General features: G+C 42.0%; 1 protein-coding gene across 1 annotated transcript; it reads left to right on the forward strand.

Moving 5' to 3' along the window:
- The first annotated feature begins 473 nt into the window (after positions 1-473).
- Positions 474-22241, forward strand: LOC144528651 (E3 ubiquitin-protein ligase TRIM39-like). Its single transcript, XM_078267391.1, has 11 exons — positions 474-1130; positions 10626-11205; positions 12239-12419; positions 12556-12651; positions 15929-16018; positions 16186-16329; positions 16756-16903; positions 17452-17496; positions 17627-17653; positions 18270-18445; positions 20531-22241. The coding sequence occupies exons 2-11, from the start codon at positions 10637-10639 to the stop codon at positions 20897-20899; spliced, it is 1845 nt and encodes a 614-aa protein (XP_078123517.1). The 5' UTR covers positions 474-1130; positions 10626-10636; the 3' UTR covers positions 20900-22241.
- Positions 22242-22707: the final 466 nt, after the last annotated feature.

Below are 22707 nucleotides of genomic sequence, written 5' to 3' on the forward strand. Positions count from 1 at the left end.
GCTGTTTTGACCGACTTCATTCACCGTCTACTTTACCTGAACAGATTTAGGAAACTACCTGTAGTAAAGTTAAATGTTGTCAACTTGTAATGTAACCAGTGGCTTTAGATTCCCCTTTTGTTCACGCTGACATGTTCCTTGACTTTACCTTGACACAGCTTGTTTTGTCTTGTTTTTCTCATGTATCTGTCTCAATTTAAAGAGTAATTTATGCTGGTGATCCATCTGACCGTGCGACGCTTCTGTCGAAAATATTTCAAACTGACCTTTGTCGATCGGAAATGAAGACAGATTCAGCAACTGCATGGCCTATTTCTCACTTAAAATGTTTTCAGAAACGCGTTTCGGTGAACTATTTTCGTAAAATACGAGATCGTATTCTCAACGAGCCGCCATGACACTCGGTTGAAATTCTCGAGAAGCCAGACCCACGCACGCGTTCGTCCAATCAGCTGCCAGTCATGGCCGTGGAGCATCAACCATGGATGTATGATGTCGAGACACCACGTTTCAGTCGTGTCGCCAAAGTGGATCTGTACTGTCAGGCAACGCCATTTTTTGTTCACAACTATCTGCAGTCATTGGCAGTTGATCTGATCTCATTCTATAGTGTCCATTACAAAAGAAGTTAATTGGCCTTTTCCAGAGAAAATCCAGTAGTTCTTAGCTATAGATCCCACCAAAATTTCCCTCGATGACTTGCAAGTAAATCCCATAGAAGAGTTCAATTGGCCTACTTCTGATATCGCCTCTTAGCGACCTTTCACATGTAAATTGTGTACATGCATCACTTACTGAATGTCATTTTGGCCTGGTCTAGTGAAAAAAAAAAAAAAAGCCTGTCAGTGTGCTGGAGAAGTAAGGGCAGAGAGAGAAGTAAAGCTTGTTTTTAGAAAGGCATACCTGCACAGGTGCACCTGTTGAGCAGGTTGGATTGGATAAACATTTTAGGGAGAGGGGGCGGGGAGGTTAACGGCACAATGACAGGAGAAAGGAGAGGAATTTGCCATCTGACGCACAGACGCAGTGATTGATAAGACGAGAAAAGACGTGGGACTCTGGACTGAGAGTCTTGGAAATATACTGCCAAAATAATCTCTCCTCTGGAATCACTTCACTCCTCAGAACAGGTAAGTCATGTTCAATTCAGGTAGAAACACCATCAGTGGGATCTGTGTGTGGTGCATGTTGTATCGTACCATATTATCTTCAGTCTATCAGTTGTCTTTCATAGTGTCTAGTCCATGCTAAAGGAGTAAACGGCTGTTTGTAGTACATTTATAATAACCAAAAAGGTTTTCAACACTGTTATCCTAAAAGTGAGTTAAGATCACAGATCATAGTATTGTAAGTACATGGTGGAATTTACTCTAGTACTGTACCTAAGTACACATTTTGATTAATTGTATGTTGGGCGAGTCTTTTCTTTTCATGCCACTTTCTACTTCTACTCCGCTACATTTCAGAGAGAAATATTTTCCTTTTTACTCCACTACATTAATCTGCTTTAGTTACTTTCCAAATTAAGATTTTTGCACACAAACATGTAGTTAAAAATACTGTGTTTTATTATAAATTCAATTACCCAACAATATACAGGCCTACAAGTCCAGCTGATATTAGCTGAAACCTTTCGTTGATTGACAGAACTGTTTAGATCGTTTCCAGTTTTTAAACTGAGGAGTTTTCTGCATTGAGTACTTTTATTTTTAGTACTCGAAGTACATTTTCCTGATAATACATCATTTTATTAAATAACATTTTCAATGCAGAACTCTTACTTGTAACAGTATTTTTACAGTGTGGTATATGGTACTTTTGCTAAAGTAAATGATCTGAATACTTCTTCCACCACTGAGTATATGTAAGTACTTGTACCTAATGCTTTATCATTATCAGGAGAAAAGTCCATTGAGAACATGTTCTTGTGAGTACACACAGGTGTTAAAAGGTTTGAGCTGACCAGTGTTTGGTGTCTTTTCAGCTTAGTGCAATTTTTAGTATTAGAAAATAGTTTTATAATTAGAAGTATACAATTGTTAATAGTGTATGAAGGAATGTGGAAAATAAATGTAACGGCTCACAAATTACACCCAGTACGGGCATTGTGTTATCTCTTGTTCCTATAGAGCACACGTGTCAAACTCGAGGCCCGTGGGCCAAATCCGGCCCCTTGCAGATTTAGATCCGGCCCGTATAGCAGATATGCCGACTCTGAGACTCAGAAATTCCCCCAGAAGCAGAGAGTTTTCATACTCAGGCTGTGAAACAGGTTGTTGTTAAAAAAAATTATAATAGTTTTTCTTGACTTGCTAAATTCTATGACGGCTAAGGAACTCTTTTGATGACTTTTGTAGGGCTTCATGTCAACAAAAATGCGACAAAGTGTACAAAAATGTCGGAAAAAGCAACATTTACAAAAAGATGACAAATGTCTGAAAAAAACAACAAAAATTAGGAAAAAAGCTACCAAAATGTTTTAAAAAAAAAAGTGACATGCAGTAACAAAAGCACGTCATAAACTCTCCATGTCTGGCCCTTGGTGTGATTCTCTTTTTCCAGTGTGGCCCTCCTCCACCAGAGTTCCACTGGCCAGTGCAGAACGAATGGGACTCTATGGAGCTATACTCCTCAACATCCACCTTTCTCAGGATATCATTTTTTGTCTAGTAATTTGAATGTTGCATTCAAAAGGGGAGGCTAAGAAAATACACACTGCTGGGTGTTTGATTTTTTTAAAGAGGCATTTTTGTTCTAAAGAGCCTTTTAAAATGTCAATGACGTCATACTCATATACGGCCAGAGATACTGCTTTACGGCAAGCTCTGAGTCGCTTCCTTTGTTCTCTCGAAGCATCGACAACACAGCTGACAGGTTAGACTCTCCCTGTTAATACAACACAGCTGACAGGTTAGACTCTCCCTGTTAATATAACACAGCTGACAGGTTAGACTCTCCCTGTTAATACAACACAGCTGACAGGTTAGACTCTCCCTGTTAATATAACACAGCTGACAGGTTAGACTCTCCCTGTTAATACAACACAGCTGACAGGTTAGACTCTCTGTTAATACAACACAGCTGACAGGTTAGACTCTCCCTGTTAATACAACACAGCTGACAGGTTAGCCTCTCCCTGTTAATACACGTGCTAGAAAGAGGTTTGCTAATGTTTTAAAGACCACGCCGAAATATTCACTCTGACATTCTGGTTCTGCTTTGGATGCCGTCAAGCGGGATCTCCGATCGTAATCAGTCCTTCACTGACCAATCGGCATTCATTAGCAGAATACTAGCGTGTTATGGGCAACAACGACTCAACCTGTAAGAAATTGAAAGGGCACAAGTACTCGTTCATTCAACTTTTGACCTATAATCCATGTTGAACTTGCAAAAACTACAATCAAATCTGAGATTTCTCAACGACAATCAGGCGAAAGAGAAATGTAGCCGTCTAGCTCCAGAGTCCCATTCATTTAGCACTGGACCGCGATCACCCCCAGTGGAACTCTGGTGGAACTGCAACCAAAGTAGGTACAATGGGGCTGAATAGGGAGTGGAACGGCTTTCCGTAGACGGGCTTTGCCGTAGCCGAACTGGTGCGCCAGGATTTTGAGTGCGCAACCAGAGGGAGCGTACCACTCTATTTTTTTTCAGCGGCGTGCGACAAAGCAGAAACAGGAAGCATGGATGAGCTCGAGGGCAACGTGATGTCAGGACTCTCAGAGTGAATGCAAGACTCTTGTAAACTTACTGGGTTAAGATGAGGTCTTTTATGGTGAATGAAAGGCTTGATCCCACCAAGTAGGTCATCCAATCAAATCCAAGCATTGACGTCAATGCTGCTGCTGCCAGTTCTGCCGTTGTTTACCTTTTTCTTCTTCTAGTCTGTAGAAATAGCAAGGTTGGTAGCCTTTCCTAATTAGCGCCGCCTCTGTTCAGGAGAAGACTGCAACTAGTGTCACGACCACCAGTGCAGGTGTAAATAGTTACCGCTGCGCCGAGTATACCTCACGTTTTTATTTATTAGGTCAGCATGGTGGCCCAATGTTTAGCATTGTGGCCTCACAGCAAGAAGGTTCGAATCCAGGTCGTTCCGGGCCTTTCTGTGTGGAGTTTGTATGTTCTCCCCATGTTTGCGTGGGTTTCCTCTGGGTGCTCCGGTTTACCCACCATCAAAAAAATATGTCCTAGGTTCTCCAGTGCCCTTGATCAAGGCACAGGCTCAGATCTGGAGTTGGTCTCCGGGTGCTGTAAATAGCTGCCCACTCCTCCATTGTGGGAGGGGTTGTATGTATGTGTATGTGACAATAAAGTACTTTTACCTAATGTCAGATTTCATTCAATATTCTCAAGTTTCATTCCATATATTCAGACTTGTATTCCATATATTCAGACTCCATTCCATATATTCAGATTCTACATTTTATATATATGTACAATCATTTCCTACTGCATGCCATAATATATACTGACACAACCACTGTCAATATAGCGACGGTGGGAGCCGCCCATTTTGAGCTTCAGAAATCAATGGGTGACGCCAGGGACTCTGTGTCCATAGTTTTATATACAGTCTATGAGTAACACTGAAAACACATGCAGCGTAGCGCTAGCCGCATGTGTAAAATATAGCAGTTCTGGATTAAAGGGAACTTGACTGTTAAATATGTTTTGCCGCTGATGATTATCCTTTGGCGCTGGCTAAAACCTCTATGCAGTAACACCGTGAGTGTTAAGGGTCGGTGTATCTTTTGGTCATTCGATTTGTCAGGGCGAGCCAATCAGGGATGAGTCTTCCCCTGCCATCTGATTCCCAGCTCAGCTAGAGCGGGTAACGCCAGCTCTGCAGACGGACTGGAGTCAGTCAGTACCGGGGACCCAGGTCACAGGGCTGGTGGCTAGCTGCCAGCTAGCTGTAGCAGCAGCAGCTAACATTAGAACACAACAGCCCCGGAGGTCTGATCCCGCACAACAGAAAGTTTGCTGGGATCAGATCTTGGTGCTGTAACGTTACGTTTCTATTTTCGAGTGATTTTATTTTTTGTTGTATGAAATAGAAAATGAATATCAAAGCATATTTTTAAATATCTCTCTGCAAATTGATATATGAGACTTTTAGAGTTTTAGCACCATACGCTGCGCGGCACATTTTCGTTACGTCTAGTGGACCTTTCGTGTGAGTGCTGTCAAAGAGTTGTGTTTTAGTTTAATGAAAGCCAGACAGATTCTTTTAAGAGGATGGAGGAATAAAGTGGTTTTGTCAATTCAAGAGCACGCTTGTAAGATGGCTATGGTGGCGGCGTTTGAGAAGATGTCATAGGCCTACAAGCGGTTCGCCAGATTGGATGTCTACACTAGAAAACGGGGAAAGTACTTCAGCTTTCTGGAGTAGAGCTGAAGATCTTTGCCCGAACCCGACGGGACCCAATAGGTTCAGTCTTAATTTCTATCATTTTACATGGGCTCGGGCCGGGCTCGGGCTCGCGCTCCAGGTTGCGCAGTAAATGAGCGGTCAGGTGATGCGTTTCGATTGTCACGAAAATGGACGCTGAGGAGGTGAAACGGAGGCTGGCCTCTGGAGGACTTATTATTTTTTTGTTCTAACTTCCAAGTGGCCTATAGCCTACGTTAGTCATGAATAAATGATGTTAAAAAATGGATAAATGACTCATTCTTGACGAAAGACAAAAGAGCTGTGTGCGTGCGGCGCAGTCTTTTTGTGGTGCGTGTGCCCGCTCGCGGTGTGAAGTGCGTGTCCGCGCTATTCTCCGACATGTACTCTAATCACTGCTGATAGACAGCCTTTTGTACAGTCGGGCTGTAAACAGGTTCGAGCTTTTAAAAAGCTGTCAATCAAAATGTACTTGCGAATTCTGTCGGGCTCGGGCCTTTTCGGGCCGAACTTTTAAGGCCCGATTACAGCTGTATATTCTGGAGGGCTCCTAAGAAGCGTTGTGCTAGGGAGAGACGTGTATGATGAGCTTATTGTGTTGTCATTTATACACATGTTCATTTGGTTCATAGTTTGTCTATTTTGTTATTATTTTGTTGCATGGCCTTGAATATTGTAGTCAAAAAAGTTTAGTAAAAACTGTACGCTCTTTTGGGGTTTTGAGGTTTCTTTTGTTTATTTCTAAGATTTCAACGCAGATTTGTTCACAGTGTAGCATTATCTGGAACGAAATAGGGTTTGTCCCCTGGACGCATGGATAGTGAGTTTACTGTGTCCTTTCAGATTTCAATGGGTCAGAGACCCTGCCAAACTCCGTTTCTGCATTCATACTCTTTCACTGTAGTGTCATTGTGTATGTAGTGTAATAAACTTAAGCTGTTAAAGAATATCACCACACGTACAGGAGAATAGTACAAAATACTGCCTATTATTGAAAACTACAAATTCATTTAGGAAAGGGACACCACGAGCAGAAAGCCCTCCCAAAAGTCAACTCCTACTGGCATCAGAGCCACCCTACGACCCTACCACACAGCACTGCAAGTGAACATTACACAAACCCTGAGAGAACTACTACACACAAAATTCAAATGCACAGCAATACACTGCACACTAACGGGACGCCATGTAAAAATGCACCGAAATCAATAAGGACCACTCCAAACTTTTTATTTTTTATTTCACCTTTATTTTTAAAGGCAATCATCCTGGAAATGGGTTCTTTTGAGGTGCTCCTTGTTCACCCCCAATCGCTGTAGGCTGCAGGACAGATGTAGCACAATGAGATGACGATGGCTGCCGCTGCTGGAGGAACATCAGCTGCACTTTTGTCGATTCGGCTTTAACACGGGACCCCCTCCCTCTCCCCGGGCAGGCCTGCCACGCTGGGTCGATGATGACCCTGGACAGGGTTACAAACAGGGTTTAAGGCAGTTAAAATGTAACCCCATCTCTGACTCAAGGTCACCTTAAAAGAAAAAAAACGATATACTAAGTGAAAAAAGATATTAAATACTTGTCAGCAACCGGTCATATGGTAGATGAGGAGGCAATTTGGCCTTGTGTGCCCCGATTTATTTGGCATGCAGTTAACACACCAGTCATAATTTCACTCCTGGCAATTGCTCCTGGTGTTCCTCACCACTGTTTTGGAAGTAGGAAATAATGAGAGTAACAGGTGAACTAGCATTAAAAGTGAGTTTTCTGTATGTGCCGTGTGGTGGATAGAGACTTTTAATGGAGTAAGAAACGGATCCCACTCTAACCCCTGCCTACAAAGGTAAACCTCTGGATGGTTGACGGGAAACCATGTTTACTTATTGCTACCCAGGGGTAGAAATGTAAGAATTTACATTCTGGTGACGATGCTGCTCATCAGATTATAGAACCCGTATAAATGAAATCTTGATCTGAAGCATTGTCACATGTGGCTCCAAAACTGTAAATACCTTCGAAGGTCATTGGAGAAACACACAATAACCCTCATTTCTTCTCTTATCCAACTATGATCATTACCCTCAGAGTGTTTACTGCATACCTAAACCCCTTGCCTATGGTTCACTAACAGGAAACTGGCACTACCTGTACTGCAGCTGCTCTGTGTGGAGGCAGGAATATAAAGCTGCACGTGGGCTGCATTCATTCTTCAAGTCCAAACAGGATTCAATTTGGTTAATACCAAATGGTTAAGAAGAAAAAGGAACTTTATAATGCATCACAAACAATCGTACAGTACAATGTAGTGAAATTCAATCTCTGCATTTAACCCATCCTAAGACACATACACATACAGCGAGGGAGTGTTTTGCTCAAGGACACTTTGACATGTGACTGGAGGAGCGTGGGATTGAACCACCGATCTTGTGGTTGATCCACAGCCACACCAATGTTAAGATACAAAAACACATTGTGAACAATGGAGCTCTATCGCACAGAGGAAGAACATATATCAGGCTTTGATACACACGCTGTTAGGATTAGGGTTAGCACACACCACAATGTGGTGTTACCACACACACACCACATTCACTGCTGGTTTGGGTCTGGTACCTAATATTTCTGATTGCAGAACAAAGAGAAGAGGAAATGTGGATGACTTGCAGGTTGTTGCCATATTTAACACAGACGGAGTGTTCCAACCAAGCCTGAATTTCCTGATCTTGTGAAACTACTCACTTGTATTGTGTTAGTGTGAATGTAAGTGTGTCAAAGTGCAGGAGCAACACACTAATTTAGAAAGACTTACATTCTACCTGAATACCTACACGAGTACAATGTTTCGAACAGTGCTACAACACTCACTCCAAATCACTACTTTATGATGGATCAGGTTAGAAGCAGGAATTTTTTTTGGAGTTAGGCTTCTGGTTCAAATTAAAGATTAGGTTGAGTGTTAAAGGACTGATCTGTCTTTTTGGGAGTTTGGCCAAATTATCACAAAACTCCACTCACAGAATTGGCACTTAAATCACCTCCATTCTCCCGTGTCTGTGATAGATCGCTGTTTAGCCTACAGTGTGTTACGTAATAATGTGTGACTTCTTTTCTGACTCCTTAAAGTGCTCATATTATGATTTTTGGCTTTTTTCCTTTGCTTTATTGTGTTATATATATTTTTGTACACGTTATAGGTTTACAAAGTGAAAAAGCCCAAAGTCCCCCCCCAAAGGGTCTTACAACAGAAAACACTGTTCACCAACTGCTCCAAACAGCTCTATTGTAGTCCAGCCTTTACTTCAGAGACAAACGTGGTCACTTTGGAACACACGTTATAATGCTCGCCTAGCTGCTAGCATGGCACGCCCTCATACTCTGCTTCTGACTGGCTAGTAGTCCTTACCTAGGTACTGTCAGGGCACGCCCTCATACTCTGCTTCTGACTGGCTAGTAGTCCTTACCTAGGTACTGTCAGGGCACGCCCTCATACTCTGCTTCTGACTGGCTAGTAGTCCTTACCTAGGTACTGTCAGGGCACGCCCTCATACTCTGCTCCTGACTGGCTAGTAGTCCTAACCTAGGTACTGTCAGGGCACGCCCTCATACTCTGCTCCTGACTGGCTAGTAGTCCTTACCTAGATACTGTCAGGACACACCCTCATACTCTGCTCCTGACTGGCTAGTAGTCCTTATCTAGGTACTGTCAGGGCACGCCCTCATACTCTGCTTCTGACTGGCTAGTAGTCCTAACCTAGATACTGTCAGGGCACGCCCTCATACTCTGCTTCTGACTGGCTAGTAGTCCTTACCTAGGTACTGTCAGGGCACGCCCTCATACTCTGCTTCTGACTGGCTAGTAGTCCTTACCTAGGTACTGTCAGGGCACGCCCTCATACTCTGCTTCTGACTGGCTAGTAGTCCTTACCTAGGTACTGTCAGGGCACGCCCTCATACTCTGCTTCTGACTGGCTAGTAGTCCTTACCTAGGTACTGTCAGGGCACGCCCTCATACTCTGCTTCTGACTGGCTAGTAGTCCTTACCTAGGTAATGTCAGGGCACGCCCTCATACTCTGCTCCTGACTGGCTAGTAGTCCTAACCTAGGTACTGTCAGGGCACGCCCTCATACTCTGCTCCTGACTGGCTAGTAGTCCTTACCTAGGTACTGTCAGGGCACGCCCTCATACTCTGCTCCTGACTGGCTAGTAGTCCTTACCTAGATACTGTCAGGACACACCCTCATACTCTGCTTCTGACTGGCTAGTAGTCCTTACCTAAGTACTGTCAGGGCACGCCCTCATACTCTGCTTCTGACTGGCTAGTAGTCCTTACCTAGGTACTGAGCATGTGCGACTCCCAACAAAGATGGAACAGAAGTGAGATGTCTCACTCTGTAGCTAAAACAGAGAGCTCAACACACAGGGTGAAAAGAGGAGCTGCAGCAATGAGCAGTACAACAAAAATATGGTGTTTTCTGAAAATTAAACCATGTAAACCTATTCTGATATAACCTCTAAATACAATTATGAACCTGAAAATGAGCATAATATGAGCACTTTAAAGTCAGAAGAAAGAACATTTAGCAGCTCCATAGCTGGATGATATCTCTAAACTTTCCTGTTCAGGGTATTGGAAAAAAAGTAGGGCTGTCAAAATGAACGCGATAATAAGGAGTTACACAAATTCTATGGCGTCAGGTTTATGTCATATCTCGCGAGCTCGATAAAACATGCTCATGAGCGAATTATATCATTTCACACAGACGGTTGTACAGGCAGCTATGAGTGTGAAACAAAACATAGGGAGAGAGAAAGAATGGCACCTGCGTGTATAAAACAGAGCAGCACGCACACAAATGTTTTGACGCGCGATTAACGCACGCATATTCTGTGATTTGCGTGTACTGTCGATGTGAATTGAGTTACCACCGGAGTATGTCGAGTCTCAAATACCACTCGTCCTTCTTACCCAATATGTAATGCAGGATTAGTACCTAAACCATTTAATTCCTACAGTTCATGTATCTATCTGGTGCACATGCTAAAACTCTAATAAAGAGTTAAGTAATCAGATACAGTCGCATCCATATCAAGTCATTATATAAGTTATATAACTTATTATATAAGTTACGTCCACTGTGAATCAACAAATAAGGTTCATTCAAATATGTGTAAAGTTTGACGATTGATGATTTGACATATTTCCTTCTAATGCCAACACTATCTCTCACACAGCTTATCATTGAATGGCTATGGCGCGGCCTCTAGCCTTTCTGTCTGAAGACCAGTTCACCTGCTCGATTTGTCTGGAGGTGTTCAACAACCCAGTCTCAACACCATGTGGCCACAGCTTCTGCCAGGCCTGCATCTCCTCCTACTGGGACGGAGGAGGACGGGGCACCTTCCATGAGTTTTATGAGTGTCCCCTCTGCAAGGAGTCCTTCAGAAAGCGACCAGAGCTCCAAATCAACCGAACCCTGAAGGAAATTACTGAACAGTTCAAGAAGATGGCCAACACTGGAGTACCAATAGATGAAAGAGGTGGAGGAGGAGTGGATGTTCCAAACTCAAAAAAAAATCATCATCGCCTGGCCCTGTCTCCACCACAGAGGCTGGGTGAGATGCCGGAGACCGTCTTTGCTGAGATGATGACTCGTTTTCAGCGGCTGGCAACTTCCAGGATACCTGAGACCCCCCTCTCCCATCTCAATGACCCTCACCCCCAAAGCCCCAGTCCAGTCAATGCTCCTACGTCCTTCCATTCTCAGAACAATGAGCACCATGACCCGCCTCCACCCTACTCACTTCCCCGCAGGTGCCAAACTACATTCCTTAGGCTACATTAAAATGGGTTTCACAGAACAAGGATATTATGAAAAAAGTATTGGGAGTGAGCAACATTTTTAAACTGACACATTTATGGTATGATGTTAGGTGGGCCAAATACCAAGGAAACATGCTAAGACAAAGAAAAGAGGAATGTGGGAGCAAGACTTGCCAGTATTGCCTGACAGAACCAACATCATAAGCCCTTTTTGCACTGGACTAGTATTACCTAGGGAACCTCTAGTAACTTGGAATAACTGCGTAGGTCGTCTGTTGATGCGAATCTGCCATGTCTGTAATTTGTCAAGTAAAAATGCCATCACAGATTACCTACCATATATATTTTGCTGAACACTGAGGTTGTGTGATAATAGTTCCGTGCCAATCGCCATCTCTGTGATTTTGGGTTGTATTGGCTGCATTGGCAGTAGCAGTTTTTGGCACGGGTGGCGGCACGAGCACTCTATTATCTATCATTCACTGGCGCCCCCTGCAGCTGTAGGTGCCCTGCTTGCTGAGTGAGAAGGTGCCGTGCACGGAAGCTGTGTGAGAAGGGGAAAGGGGAGGGGGGGCTAGATAGTAGAAGTTCACGAAAGTAATCCAACTTGGTAAAACAAAGATAATGCTGCCCTGCCAAATGTCTTCAAAGACATGAAACGTTGATAATAAAGAACAGTGATTTTAATAGTGATAAAGGGATGGTGCACTACCAGGCCAGTGGGCAGTTGTATCCGTTGTATAACAGCTCCTATGGTGGTCTTTGCTCCAGCACTGGACACCCTGCGATGCCATCCAGAAATGGAGCTACAGTGTCTTAAAATAAAGTAAATTTAAACAGCTTAAATACGCCACCACGATTAAAAGGGTGGGTTAGATATTTGCAGAAAGAAGAGTATATGTCATGTGAGTGTAGTAGTAGAATTGACTTGACTTGCTAAAAAAAAACCCTGCTTGACATTATTATTTGATTATCAAAATAGTGGCTGATTAATTTTTCATGATTTTATTTAATGTTACAACAGGTACACTCTGAGCGGGCCCAGTGACTCTTTACCCAATCTGCCTCTGTGTCCTGTCCACCAGAGAGGTCTCGAGTTCTTCTGTCGTACTGACAACACCTGTGTCTGCTGCATCTGTATGGAGACAGCAGAGCACCGAGGACACAGCGTCATCCCTGCTAAGAGAGAGTGGCACATCAAGAAGGTACCTGACTCATGCTCTTGTATAGTAAGATGTGTAGTCCAAAATGTGATATGTAGGGGCAATCCATTTGTGGGTTGGGTTAGGATAAGGCTGGTTATTCGTTATAGAAACAGTTAGTTTTGTCTGTCTTCTCTAGTCCCAGTTAGGTGTTGCAGAGGTGGAGCTGAAGGATCTCATCTGTGAGCGAGAGAGGAAAGTAGAAGAAATACAAAACTCCTTACGAGAGATAAAGGTGAGTTCTCAGTCTGTGAGAGGGATCCTTTTTTCTGTTCAGTCCTGGTTTAAAACTGTGGACACAGCAGTGTAAAGCCTGGATTCCACCAAGCCTAGATAGCCACATTATTAGCTGCGTGGTGGTTTTGTTCCGTCATCCGCCATGCATCAAAAATAGTGTAGTGTAATACGATCGGGAGTCTGCACAGGCTGTTTATTTTGAAAATGAGCAGATGCTCTAGCCCATCCATTCCCTGCCCGGCCTGATGAACGCCTTGCCGCTCCGTAGAAAATAGACCAGAGGCCTGTACTACGAATCCAGATCAACATGCCCTGGATTTATTTCACCCAGCTTCACCTAACCCCAACAACTGCAGTCCCACATAAGCTGTGTCACGACGGTGGTTAACAACTAGTTCAATCAACCCAGGGTTTCCCAATCCAGCGACGCGCGCGTTCACATAAAGGAGGCGGTGTTTGAACAGCACGACCAATCGCAAACATCTACCAGAGCCGCATATTTTACATAAGAAGAGCAAACTATAATTCTACATAAATATGAAGAACGCAGACACGGTTTTACAGGGAAAACGCAGGAAGGAAAGCTGGCAAAAAAATAGCCGACCCTGTCTATGCGTAAATCACAACGCTTATCAATATCACTTCCCCATCAGTCAGGCACTAGATCTGACCATAATTACACTTCTGTTTTCCATAAACTGCTGTTGCTTTAGCCTTTTATTTCAGTTGCAACCCTGGCGGTGGTAAGCAATCGTGAGAGCAAATAAATAAATATAAAAACATAACTCAAACCGCTTTGGGCATTGGCAACACACGGCTCAAGATGCCGATAGCCTATATGTAGGCTAATTCCCTCCCATTAAAATCTATATCTTTCATAAAAATACCATCAGGGAATGTTAACGGGGTTGTCGGTCTCTAAATGTTTTAACTTTTATGAGCGCATCCCTCTCTCTCCCTCTCTCTCCCCCTCTCCGCCCACCGAGCTCCGCCTGATCTTACCGTCCTAATTTCCACCGGTTGCGGTGACGCCGTTATCAATCGAGTATTGATTGGTCAGTAGGCGGTGCTTTCACACCAGTTGATCTCTAATCTCCAACATAACCTGCTCCCGACCAGGTTAGGTGTTCAGATTGAACCCGGTAACAAGTGATCCACCGTCGTGGCACAGAAAACCCTGGGTTGAACCTGAAGTTAGCTCGTTAATGCTAAATCTTGCTTCGTAGTCCAGGCCTCTGGGGCATTTTTAGCAGAGGCTGGTGGAATAACACTGCACATTGAGTGGCCGCAAAATTGTTTTTTATTTGTGTTATAAGTTGCATACATTTTATTTTTTTATTTATTTTTTTATTACACATAAACAATAATGCAAAAACACAAACATACAATATATAGTTAATTTACACTCAACCTTAAAACAGCTGAATATTTCATTACTGTAGTGTTACATCAGTCTATTAGGCTAGTTAAATAGATAATTAAAAAAAGCCCTTCATGTACCAGTACATTTTTTGTTTCAATTCAGTTACTGCGATAAACTACCACACACATATAGTTAAACATGAGAGCAAAAACCGCATGCTTGTGCCTAATTGCCTGTTCATTTGTAGTGACGTCTTCCCGCAGCCGCCTCCCACCCACCTTATTGTCTAGGAGCTACACGTGGTTGCTCTTTTTGGTGGGAAACCAGCCCCCAGGAACAGCGCCATGTCTTAAAGCAACCAACAGTGGAGCTGCACCCCTCTGGCCCAGAAAGACTTTTCACATAGACTTTGCATGGCGAAAGAAACTTCTATATTTCAGCGGATCATTTTTTTTGGGGTACATCAACTTACCAGCCCCAGCACTTAAAGGGTCCTTGTTTAAACATTCATGTTTTAAAAATGTTTAACATTCACCAGTAGCTGAATCCACAGTTATTAAACTAGGCATGATGAACGCACATAATGAACGCGAGCAGACCTGCGGGACTGCGCCCGCACACGTTGCCCTGCACTGCACAGGCTCATATAACGGTTCTCCAGAGGTCCTGTAGCTGTAATAATGGATATAGCTAATGGTTGTAATTCACCATATGTTCTGTGCTGATACAGCCATGGTATTATCTTATGATACATCCGTGGGATACATGGATGTATGTATGTATGCTGTAAAGCCTGTAACGTGGATGTAACGTCATTAGCGTTTCCCAAACTGCCGGGGCTATCGGCTAGTAGCTAACATCAGCCGCAGCGGTAGCTAGCATGGATGTATTAAGAGAACAGTAACACTATACATATATGCCTACATAACATTACTACAGACGTAGTGATTACATTACACAATGTGTTGATCGTATTGATTGTAAAGTGATTGAGGTTCCCATTTTTACTGGCAACTCTAAGATTATACCTGCTGATCTATTATTATTGGTAACATTAGTGGAAAAAATATTCAGATCCTAACAAGTAACAAGAACCCTTAATTATAAGTAATAGTTGTGCATTTTAAATGTTTAGTTCTTCAGTTGTCAATCATCTGAGAAATAATCCTGCAGGTGGAATGCATTTTTTTTTTCTTCTCTAATAAGAGAATCAATAATTCTCCTAATTAATAGTTATCTTAATACATCCATGGTGAGAAATGGGTATAAGAAACAAGACTGACTTGTGATTCTATTTCATAGGCCTACTATACTGTAGAGTAGCACACCATTATATGGCCAGCAGTTACACTGCCACCTAGTGGAGATCCCAGTACACTACAAACAGGCAAACTGGACAATACTTTACACAGCTATATCACAAATGACACAACCTAACATGAATAATGACACAAAAATGATCGGCATCAGGCCTTTGTTGGCAGATATTGCTCATTAATGATTGACAATCGGTATCGGAGGGTAAAAACAAGATTGAGGCATCTCTAATATATATATATATATATATATATATATATATATATATATATATATATATATATATATATATATGTCTTGACTTGAGAGACAAAGAAAAAAAACCTGCACCACAATCATATGATCATCATTATGGCAATCTTGCCCATATGGTATAATCCCATCTATTCCATGTCTATATTTTAAGGCCTCCTGAGAACAGTTTGCCCACCCCCCAATAACTATTTATCAGTGGTTTGTCCCACACTTAGCCAGCCAGATATCCTCCAGGCTGCCCAAAAGTTTGCTCGTGAGCATATGGAAGTAGCTGAATTGACAAACTTTCATGGCATGCCTTTAAACATCTCACATCTATTTCTGTTCATTTTCTATCCAGGCTGCTTCTGAGAGAGAGACAGATGGAGCTGTCTGTGTGTTTTCCAAGCTGATCTCCAGTTTGGAGCGATGCCAAGCTGAGGTCTTGGAGGTAAATAACAATGACACGAGTGTTTAGAAAATCTTAAAACTTTATTTAAGGCATTTTCTGTTTTTATTGAAATAAAAGTAGGCAAGTCCTCTGATTGTTAACGGAAATTAGCTTTTTGAGGTATATTAATACTCAATATTAATGCTCAATGCATCCGTCACCTCCAGGTGTTAGAAATGAGTCGGCGAGCGGCTGAGCAGCGAGCTCAGGGCCTGCTGAGAGAGCTGGAGGAGGAGATAGCTGAGCTAAAAAATAGAAGTACAGCACTGAGCCAGTTGGCTCTGTCTGAAGACTACGTACTCTTCCTCAAGGTATGGATGAATGCATGGGTAAATCAAGTGAAACAAGATAATACAAAACCTAATATCTGCTAAATTGTGGCCAAATAAAAACTAAACAGAACAGGATTACATTTGATTTATATTTTAAATACAACTAAGTTGTTGTTTCTAGAGCAGCAACAGTAAAGTTTACAACATCAAAGCCACTATATAATCAAATCTAAGTGTCAATAAAATACATAATCTTGGAGGCTATGACGTACTTTCCACGTCCGTGAACAGTTGCAGACTTGTACTGGTGTTGTGTAGAAGTCTGTTCCCCCATCGAGATCGGTCTTTACAAATCATCTCTGGCTACTGCCTCTAAATAGCATGCAGATACAGGGATTTGAAGATAATTTTGACTGATGGAACTATGATGTATTTCATCTGTTTGGACATTTCTTCTCTCTTCAGTTGTTCCCTACCCTGTCCACCACTCCATCAGCTAAGGACTGGTCCAGTGTCTCTGTGGTGTCGGAGATGACCTCAGGGGTGATTCTCAGGACTGTCAACCAAATGATGGAGCGTTTTCAGGAGGAGATGGAGAAACTGCCAGAAGTCTGTAAGTCTTCATTCAAACCAAGAGTAAAGCTGGATATTCCAGTAAAGATGTAGAATTTAAGGAAAACATTACACCCTCCAAAACAGCACCAAAGGGTGCTTTCATACCTGCCTCATTTAGTTTGGTTAAATACGTTCAAAGACACATCTGGCCAATGATGTGAATGTCTGCATTTTGGTTTGTTTCACCAACTCAACTGATTTGGACCAGAGCAAACAGTGTGGTGTGTAAAGAAACCAAAACGGCTGAAAAATGCTACAATATAATAATTTGCCCTTGGTCTGGACCAAATGAACCGAACTACGGATGTGAAAGTACCCTAAAACTCCAATCTGAGATCAAGATCAAGGATGGGACTGTACTGTAGCACTACCTTCATTTTGTTACTGTGGCAAAGGACAAAAATATCCCATATATTTTGGTTGTAGAAGCTCTAATATGTCTCTTGCCTTTCTGATTCATTGTTTAGATTGTATGTTCACTCAAAGACTTAACTGTACGAGATCCAAAAAACAGTATAACAGAAATGTTCTTAACCCTATTAACAGGCCAGCGATCCTCAATGGGCCAGTCTGTACCCAGGCCCAACACAAGTAAGATTTGGATTAGCTACCAGCACAAAATGTTAATTAGCTCAAGTTTTTCTGATCCTGTTATATTCAATGAATCAATAAAAGGTGTCAAACTAAATAAGAAAGTCACTATGTTCTGTTTTCTTTGCAGAAATAAGGAGGGTTCAAGAATATGCAGGTAACGGTTGCAAAAAATCATTTCTGCCTTTAAAGTTTGTTGTCATTTACAAACTCAGTTGTCATTTGTAATGTTATTTTTATTGGTAGTTTATTACATTACATTTAGCTGACACTTTTATCCAAAGCGACTTCCAATTAAGTGCTTTCACCCTTGTAGGTGCAAACTCCAGACAACAAGTAGTAAGTGCAAGTACAGTATATTTAAATAAGCAAAACTACAAAGAGCCATATGAAAGTGCAGCTTTAAGAATATATATATAATTTTTTTTATCCGAGGTGCAGTCAGAAGAGATGTGTTTTTAGCCTTCGGTGGAAGATGCGTAGGCTTTCGGCCATCCTGATGTCAATAGGGAGCTCATTCCACCATTTAGGAGCCAGGACAGCAAACAGTCGGGATTTCGTTGACTGATTAGTTGTCCCTCGTTGTGAGTGGGCAGCAAGCAGGTTGGCTGATGCAGAGCGCAGTGGGCGGGTTGGGGTACAGGGTTTGACCATGTCCTGGATGTATGCTGGGGCTGATCCGTTCGTAGCCCTGTATGCAAGTACTAGTGTCTTGAAGCGGATGCGGGCAGCAAAGTTTAATCCTTGCCCATCACTCTCTTTAAATCTTTCAGCCAACATCACTTTAGACGCCAACACAGCACACCCACGTCTCATCATCTCAGCAGATGGGAAGCAGGTGCACTGTGGTGACCGCCATCAGTTGGTACCCGACAACCCTGAGCGCTTTGACCGGGTGGTGTGTGTGCTAGCCCATCAGGGCTTCAACTCAGGACGGCATTACTGGGAGGTAGGTGGAACACTATGTGAAGCTGTGTACATTTCAATGGTGGCCGGTCAGGAGAGGGTGCACGTGCAGCAAACCCACCTGACACAAAGCTTAATTAAGAGTCAGGAAGCTTTTATATATGTACTATAGGTGTCTCAGTGGTTAGCACTGCCGCCTCAGCAAGTAACACTGCTCAGCACTGCTGAGTACTGGGGTTAATTCCTGAATCCTGGTCCAGGCAGAGAGTTTGTGTGGAGGTATTATGTTTTCCCTGTGTTTACCACCCAAAACATTCATGTTAGGTCAGTGCCCCCTGACCCAAAATGCCCTGGCAAAAAGAACTAGAGTTGTTCCCGGGCACCTGCCCACTGTTCCTATGTATAGGATGGGTTAAATGCAGAGGACAAGTTTAATTTCTTTGTGTATGCTTTGAAAGCAATAGTTGTGTTTGGAAATATTATATATTGTTTTGGGTTGAGCTATTCCTTTAATGAATTATTGTATTTGAAATAAGCAAATTAATTAGTTTTTACTTTGTTTTTTAAGATTACCAGTTCACAACATGAACACATCCCGTCCCCCCCTGAACCCCCTTACTCGTCATCACCAGTTACTTACACTTTACACATTGAACTAGTTTGGACATATGTGATTATCTATTCCGCTTAGGATTGACCCATCTCCTAGAACAAATAGTCTTGGGCTTAATGGAACCTGGTTCCCTGCAATCATACATTTCCAACAATTTGGTGTGTCTTTTAATCCAAGTCTAAACAATCTGGAGCGATGCACCCTGACAACGTGTGACATAGTTTTAATATTCCTATGAATTCCCTTTCCCATGTCTTCTTGAGAGCTGACCAGGCTCCATCCCCAGGTTCTGAATGACTAAAGAATAATACCCAGAAGGCTTGTGACCTTTCCCATAGTTCACCAACACCTTATCTAAACATTCTGGTGCCCTTGGGGCTGAAGAACTGGATCCAAAAATCCCCAATAACAGATGGCGAAGTTGCAAATGTGATTCCAATTTGCTGTACAACATCCTCAATATGCCACCGAGAAACAGATCCCCCTAATGTAACAATTCCCTTTTCCAGCCAGTCCCTCCAAAAAAGGGGAGATCTACCAATACATAACTTTGGATTTTGCCAAATACTTGATGAGGCATTTAGATATTCACCCAGTTCAAACAGCCGGGCCACATTGGTGCAAACTACTTTTAGGTGAGCGATTATTGGATGTGTTTTTGCCTCACCATACAGTTTGAAAGACCTTTTTGAGAATGGGGCAAGAACAGATTGCTTAATACAATACTTCTTAAGAATAAAGTATTAAATTAGCTGTAATATTTCTGTTATGAATACAAGGCAGGACATATTATATTGACATCTAGCCACAGTACGGAAGCTTCGTCGGACACACCTATCTCTATTACCACAATGTTAGCCATTGCCAATAAAGTTGGCAATAAAAATGCCTCATGTAAATCTCTCAATCAGAAGAGACTGACCTGATCAAAAGGAGTTTTCAACCGGGTTGAGAGGGTTGGTGTAAACCTTTGATATTCTGACCCAGCTGCACTGGTCCAGTTTTCAGAGTCACTGTACCCTGACTTGGGCAGTAGTTGTAGTAAGGTAGCTTTGCACCATCTGCTGTCAGACTAAGAAAATCCATGTATGTAGTTCCAAATGATGGAACTCTTTTTAAATCAATCTGCAAAATCACAACTTAGGCTTTTCCTTGGGAGAAAGTTCTAATGGCAGTAAATCAGATAACATCAGAGAGAATTTCTTTCATTGATGAAATAGTTCTATTATTTGCTTTCAGTTATTTTACTTGACTCCCCCTATTATTTTTTTCAGTGACTTGTCTTCTAGTGCTTTTGGATATTAGCATAAATACTTAACAATTAAATGAACAGATTCAAATTTACAAAGAGATTGTAAAATGATATAGTTATATTAATGTTGCTTTGGTCAAAGGGAAGAAATGTAATCACTGATGTCCAAACTAAATGTAATTTCTATTTAATATTGACATTACCGTAATAGGTGGGAAGTCTGCACTCTTTGCAGTAAACTGTGCGTCACTACCCTCTTCTAGGTGGAGGTGGGAGAAAAGACTGACTGGGACCTGGGAGTGGCAAGTCGTTCCATCAATCGGAAAGGCAAAATCACTGTAAGCCCCGCCAATGGCTACTGGTTCCTCAGCTTGCGAGATCGGAGCGACTACGCCTTCCGAACAGAACCCTCAACCAACATTACAGTCAGCCATAGACCCTCCCGGATTGGAATCTATGTGGACTGTGATAAAGGACTGGTGTCCTTCTACAATGTTGAGGCCAGACTGCTCATTTATACATTCACAGATATTTTTTCTGACACCATCCATGCGTTTTTCAGCCCCTGTACTAATAAATCAGGACGGAATGAGGCTCCACTAATCATTGTCCCTGTTGCAGAGACGGAATGAAATGGGCCAACAAGTTAAGGACATCTTTACTAATGGGTGCTACATGCTCCTATATGCATCCATGTATGTCAGAAGAAGATTAGATGCACAAACATCCCTCTAGAACAGAGTTGATCACATCTTCACTTCATTCGCTTATTGCATTAGAGTAGATAATGAGCCATTAGGATGTTAACGGCGTATTATACATTGCCACAGATAGCATGTTAACATTATGTATGTATTATGAGAATAGGATACTGGTTTCAAGATAGTAACCATTTATCCAAATTAAAATGCTCGTACAACACATTTTTTTAAGGATTCTTCGGCATCTGTTTTTGGGCGTATAGAGCATGTGTGGCCGAGCTGATTTAAAGCATGCAAATTAAGGATTTCCTCTGAGCGAGCGGTCTGACTTTCTATTGGCTCAGGAAGTTGGATTTCTTTCCCCAACAAATAAGAGTAGAGATAAATTGGACCTACCGAGGCATTTGTGTGAGCAGTAGTCTGGGAAAGGTTTTCTGTAGCATTATCATTGCCCGGATACTGGTCTTCCTTATGAAACACAATGTCATGAGTAACATAGACTTACTGTATTTGATTTCCCCCCACAAATTCTATAAATACGCACTTTCATTGTATGGGCTATGAGCGTTCAGAAAATGGCGAGGGGTCTAGAGCCAGGACAACAGGCAGAAGTACTGTTTTTAAAACATTATTACTCATCATCAAAATGACAGAAACGTTCTTAAGGTCTCATAGAATATTTATGAGTTACTTATTGAAAATATTTTGCCTTTTTGAAAGGTTTCACACATTTACAGAGGCACTTTTTCTGACGTGAATGTGAGTGGAAATTCCCAGCCGTCCAGAATACTGTGAGCCCTCACTGTAATCTGGATGTGTCTAGTGACTATTTTTTCAAAATTTCTGCGCATTGATATTTTATTGGACTTTTTACTGTGCTGTGTGTCGGAAATGTCTGGAATACAGTGAGTGTACTATAAAGGGCAAATTGGCTTTTTACCAAACCACGCACTACTGACCACATTTACACTTTACACACTCTAATCAATCAAAATGTACACCAAATGCTGGGGGAAATAAAGTTTTGTAGATTTAAAGCTTATTACATTAGTCTGAGGGATGAAGTACATAACATGACTTGTGATTTCAGGAAGAACTGTATAAAATGTATTTTTGTAATAAGCATGGCTCAAATGTCTCCTTGTCTGAGGACAGAAACTATTGTCCTTTTGGTGGCTTAAAGATTGTATGTAAGGACAGATACTTTAAGGGATGAGAGAGAACACTGGCGTCTTCTCCTTTGCGCACGTAATAAAGGTTTTGATTCATCACACCGAGTGTCTCTACACTTTTTAAGAGAACAAGAAGGAGAATTTCTACGATAGGGGTAAACTTATGACATAATTTACTTAATTTGACCAAATATTGGTAGAGGCTTCAAATAAGCCCATTGGGTTTCTACCTCTCCCTGCACTGTACATTATGTTCATTTAAAATTTTGCTAAAAATAAAATAAATACATAAATAAGTCAATGAATGTCAGTATTAAATGTGGAGTAACAATTGGAAACAAATCTACAGATCTCTTTACTCAAGGGAGAGGCATCTTATAGGGAAACAGCTCATTTCTAAATCTAACATCTACTTTATTGACCTAGCAGTACTGTTGGAGCAATCTGGAACCCCTGGCCTAAACCTATAAGGGTGTTAAATTCCTGCTCTATGCTGATGACCTAATGCTGTCACACACAGAACGAGGACTATAGCAGGTCCTGTACCTACTTGAGCAGTACTGTCAG

This window comes from Sander vitreus, chromosome 2 (assembly GCF_031162955.1).
Source record: "Sander vitreus isolate 19-12246 chromosome 2, sanVit1, whole genome shotgun sequence".
Classification (NCBI taxonomy): domain Eukaryota; kingdom Metazoa; phylum Chordata; class Actinopteri; order Perciformes; family Percidae; genus Sander; species Sander vitreus.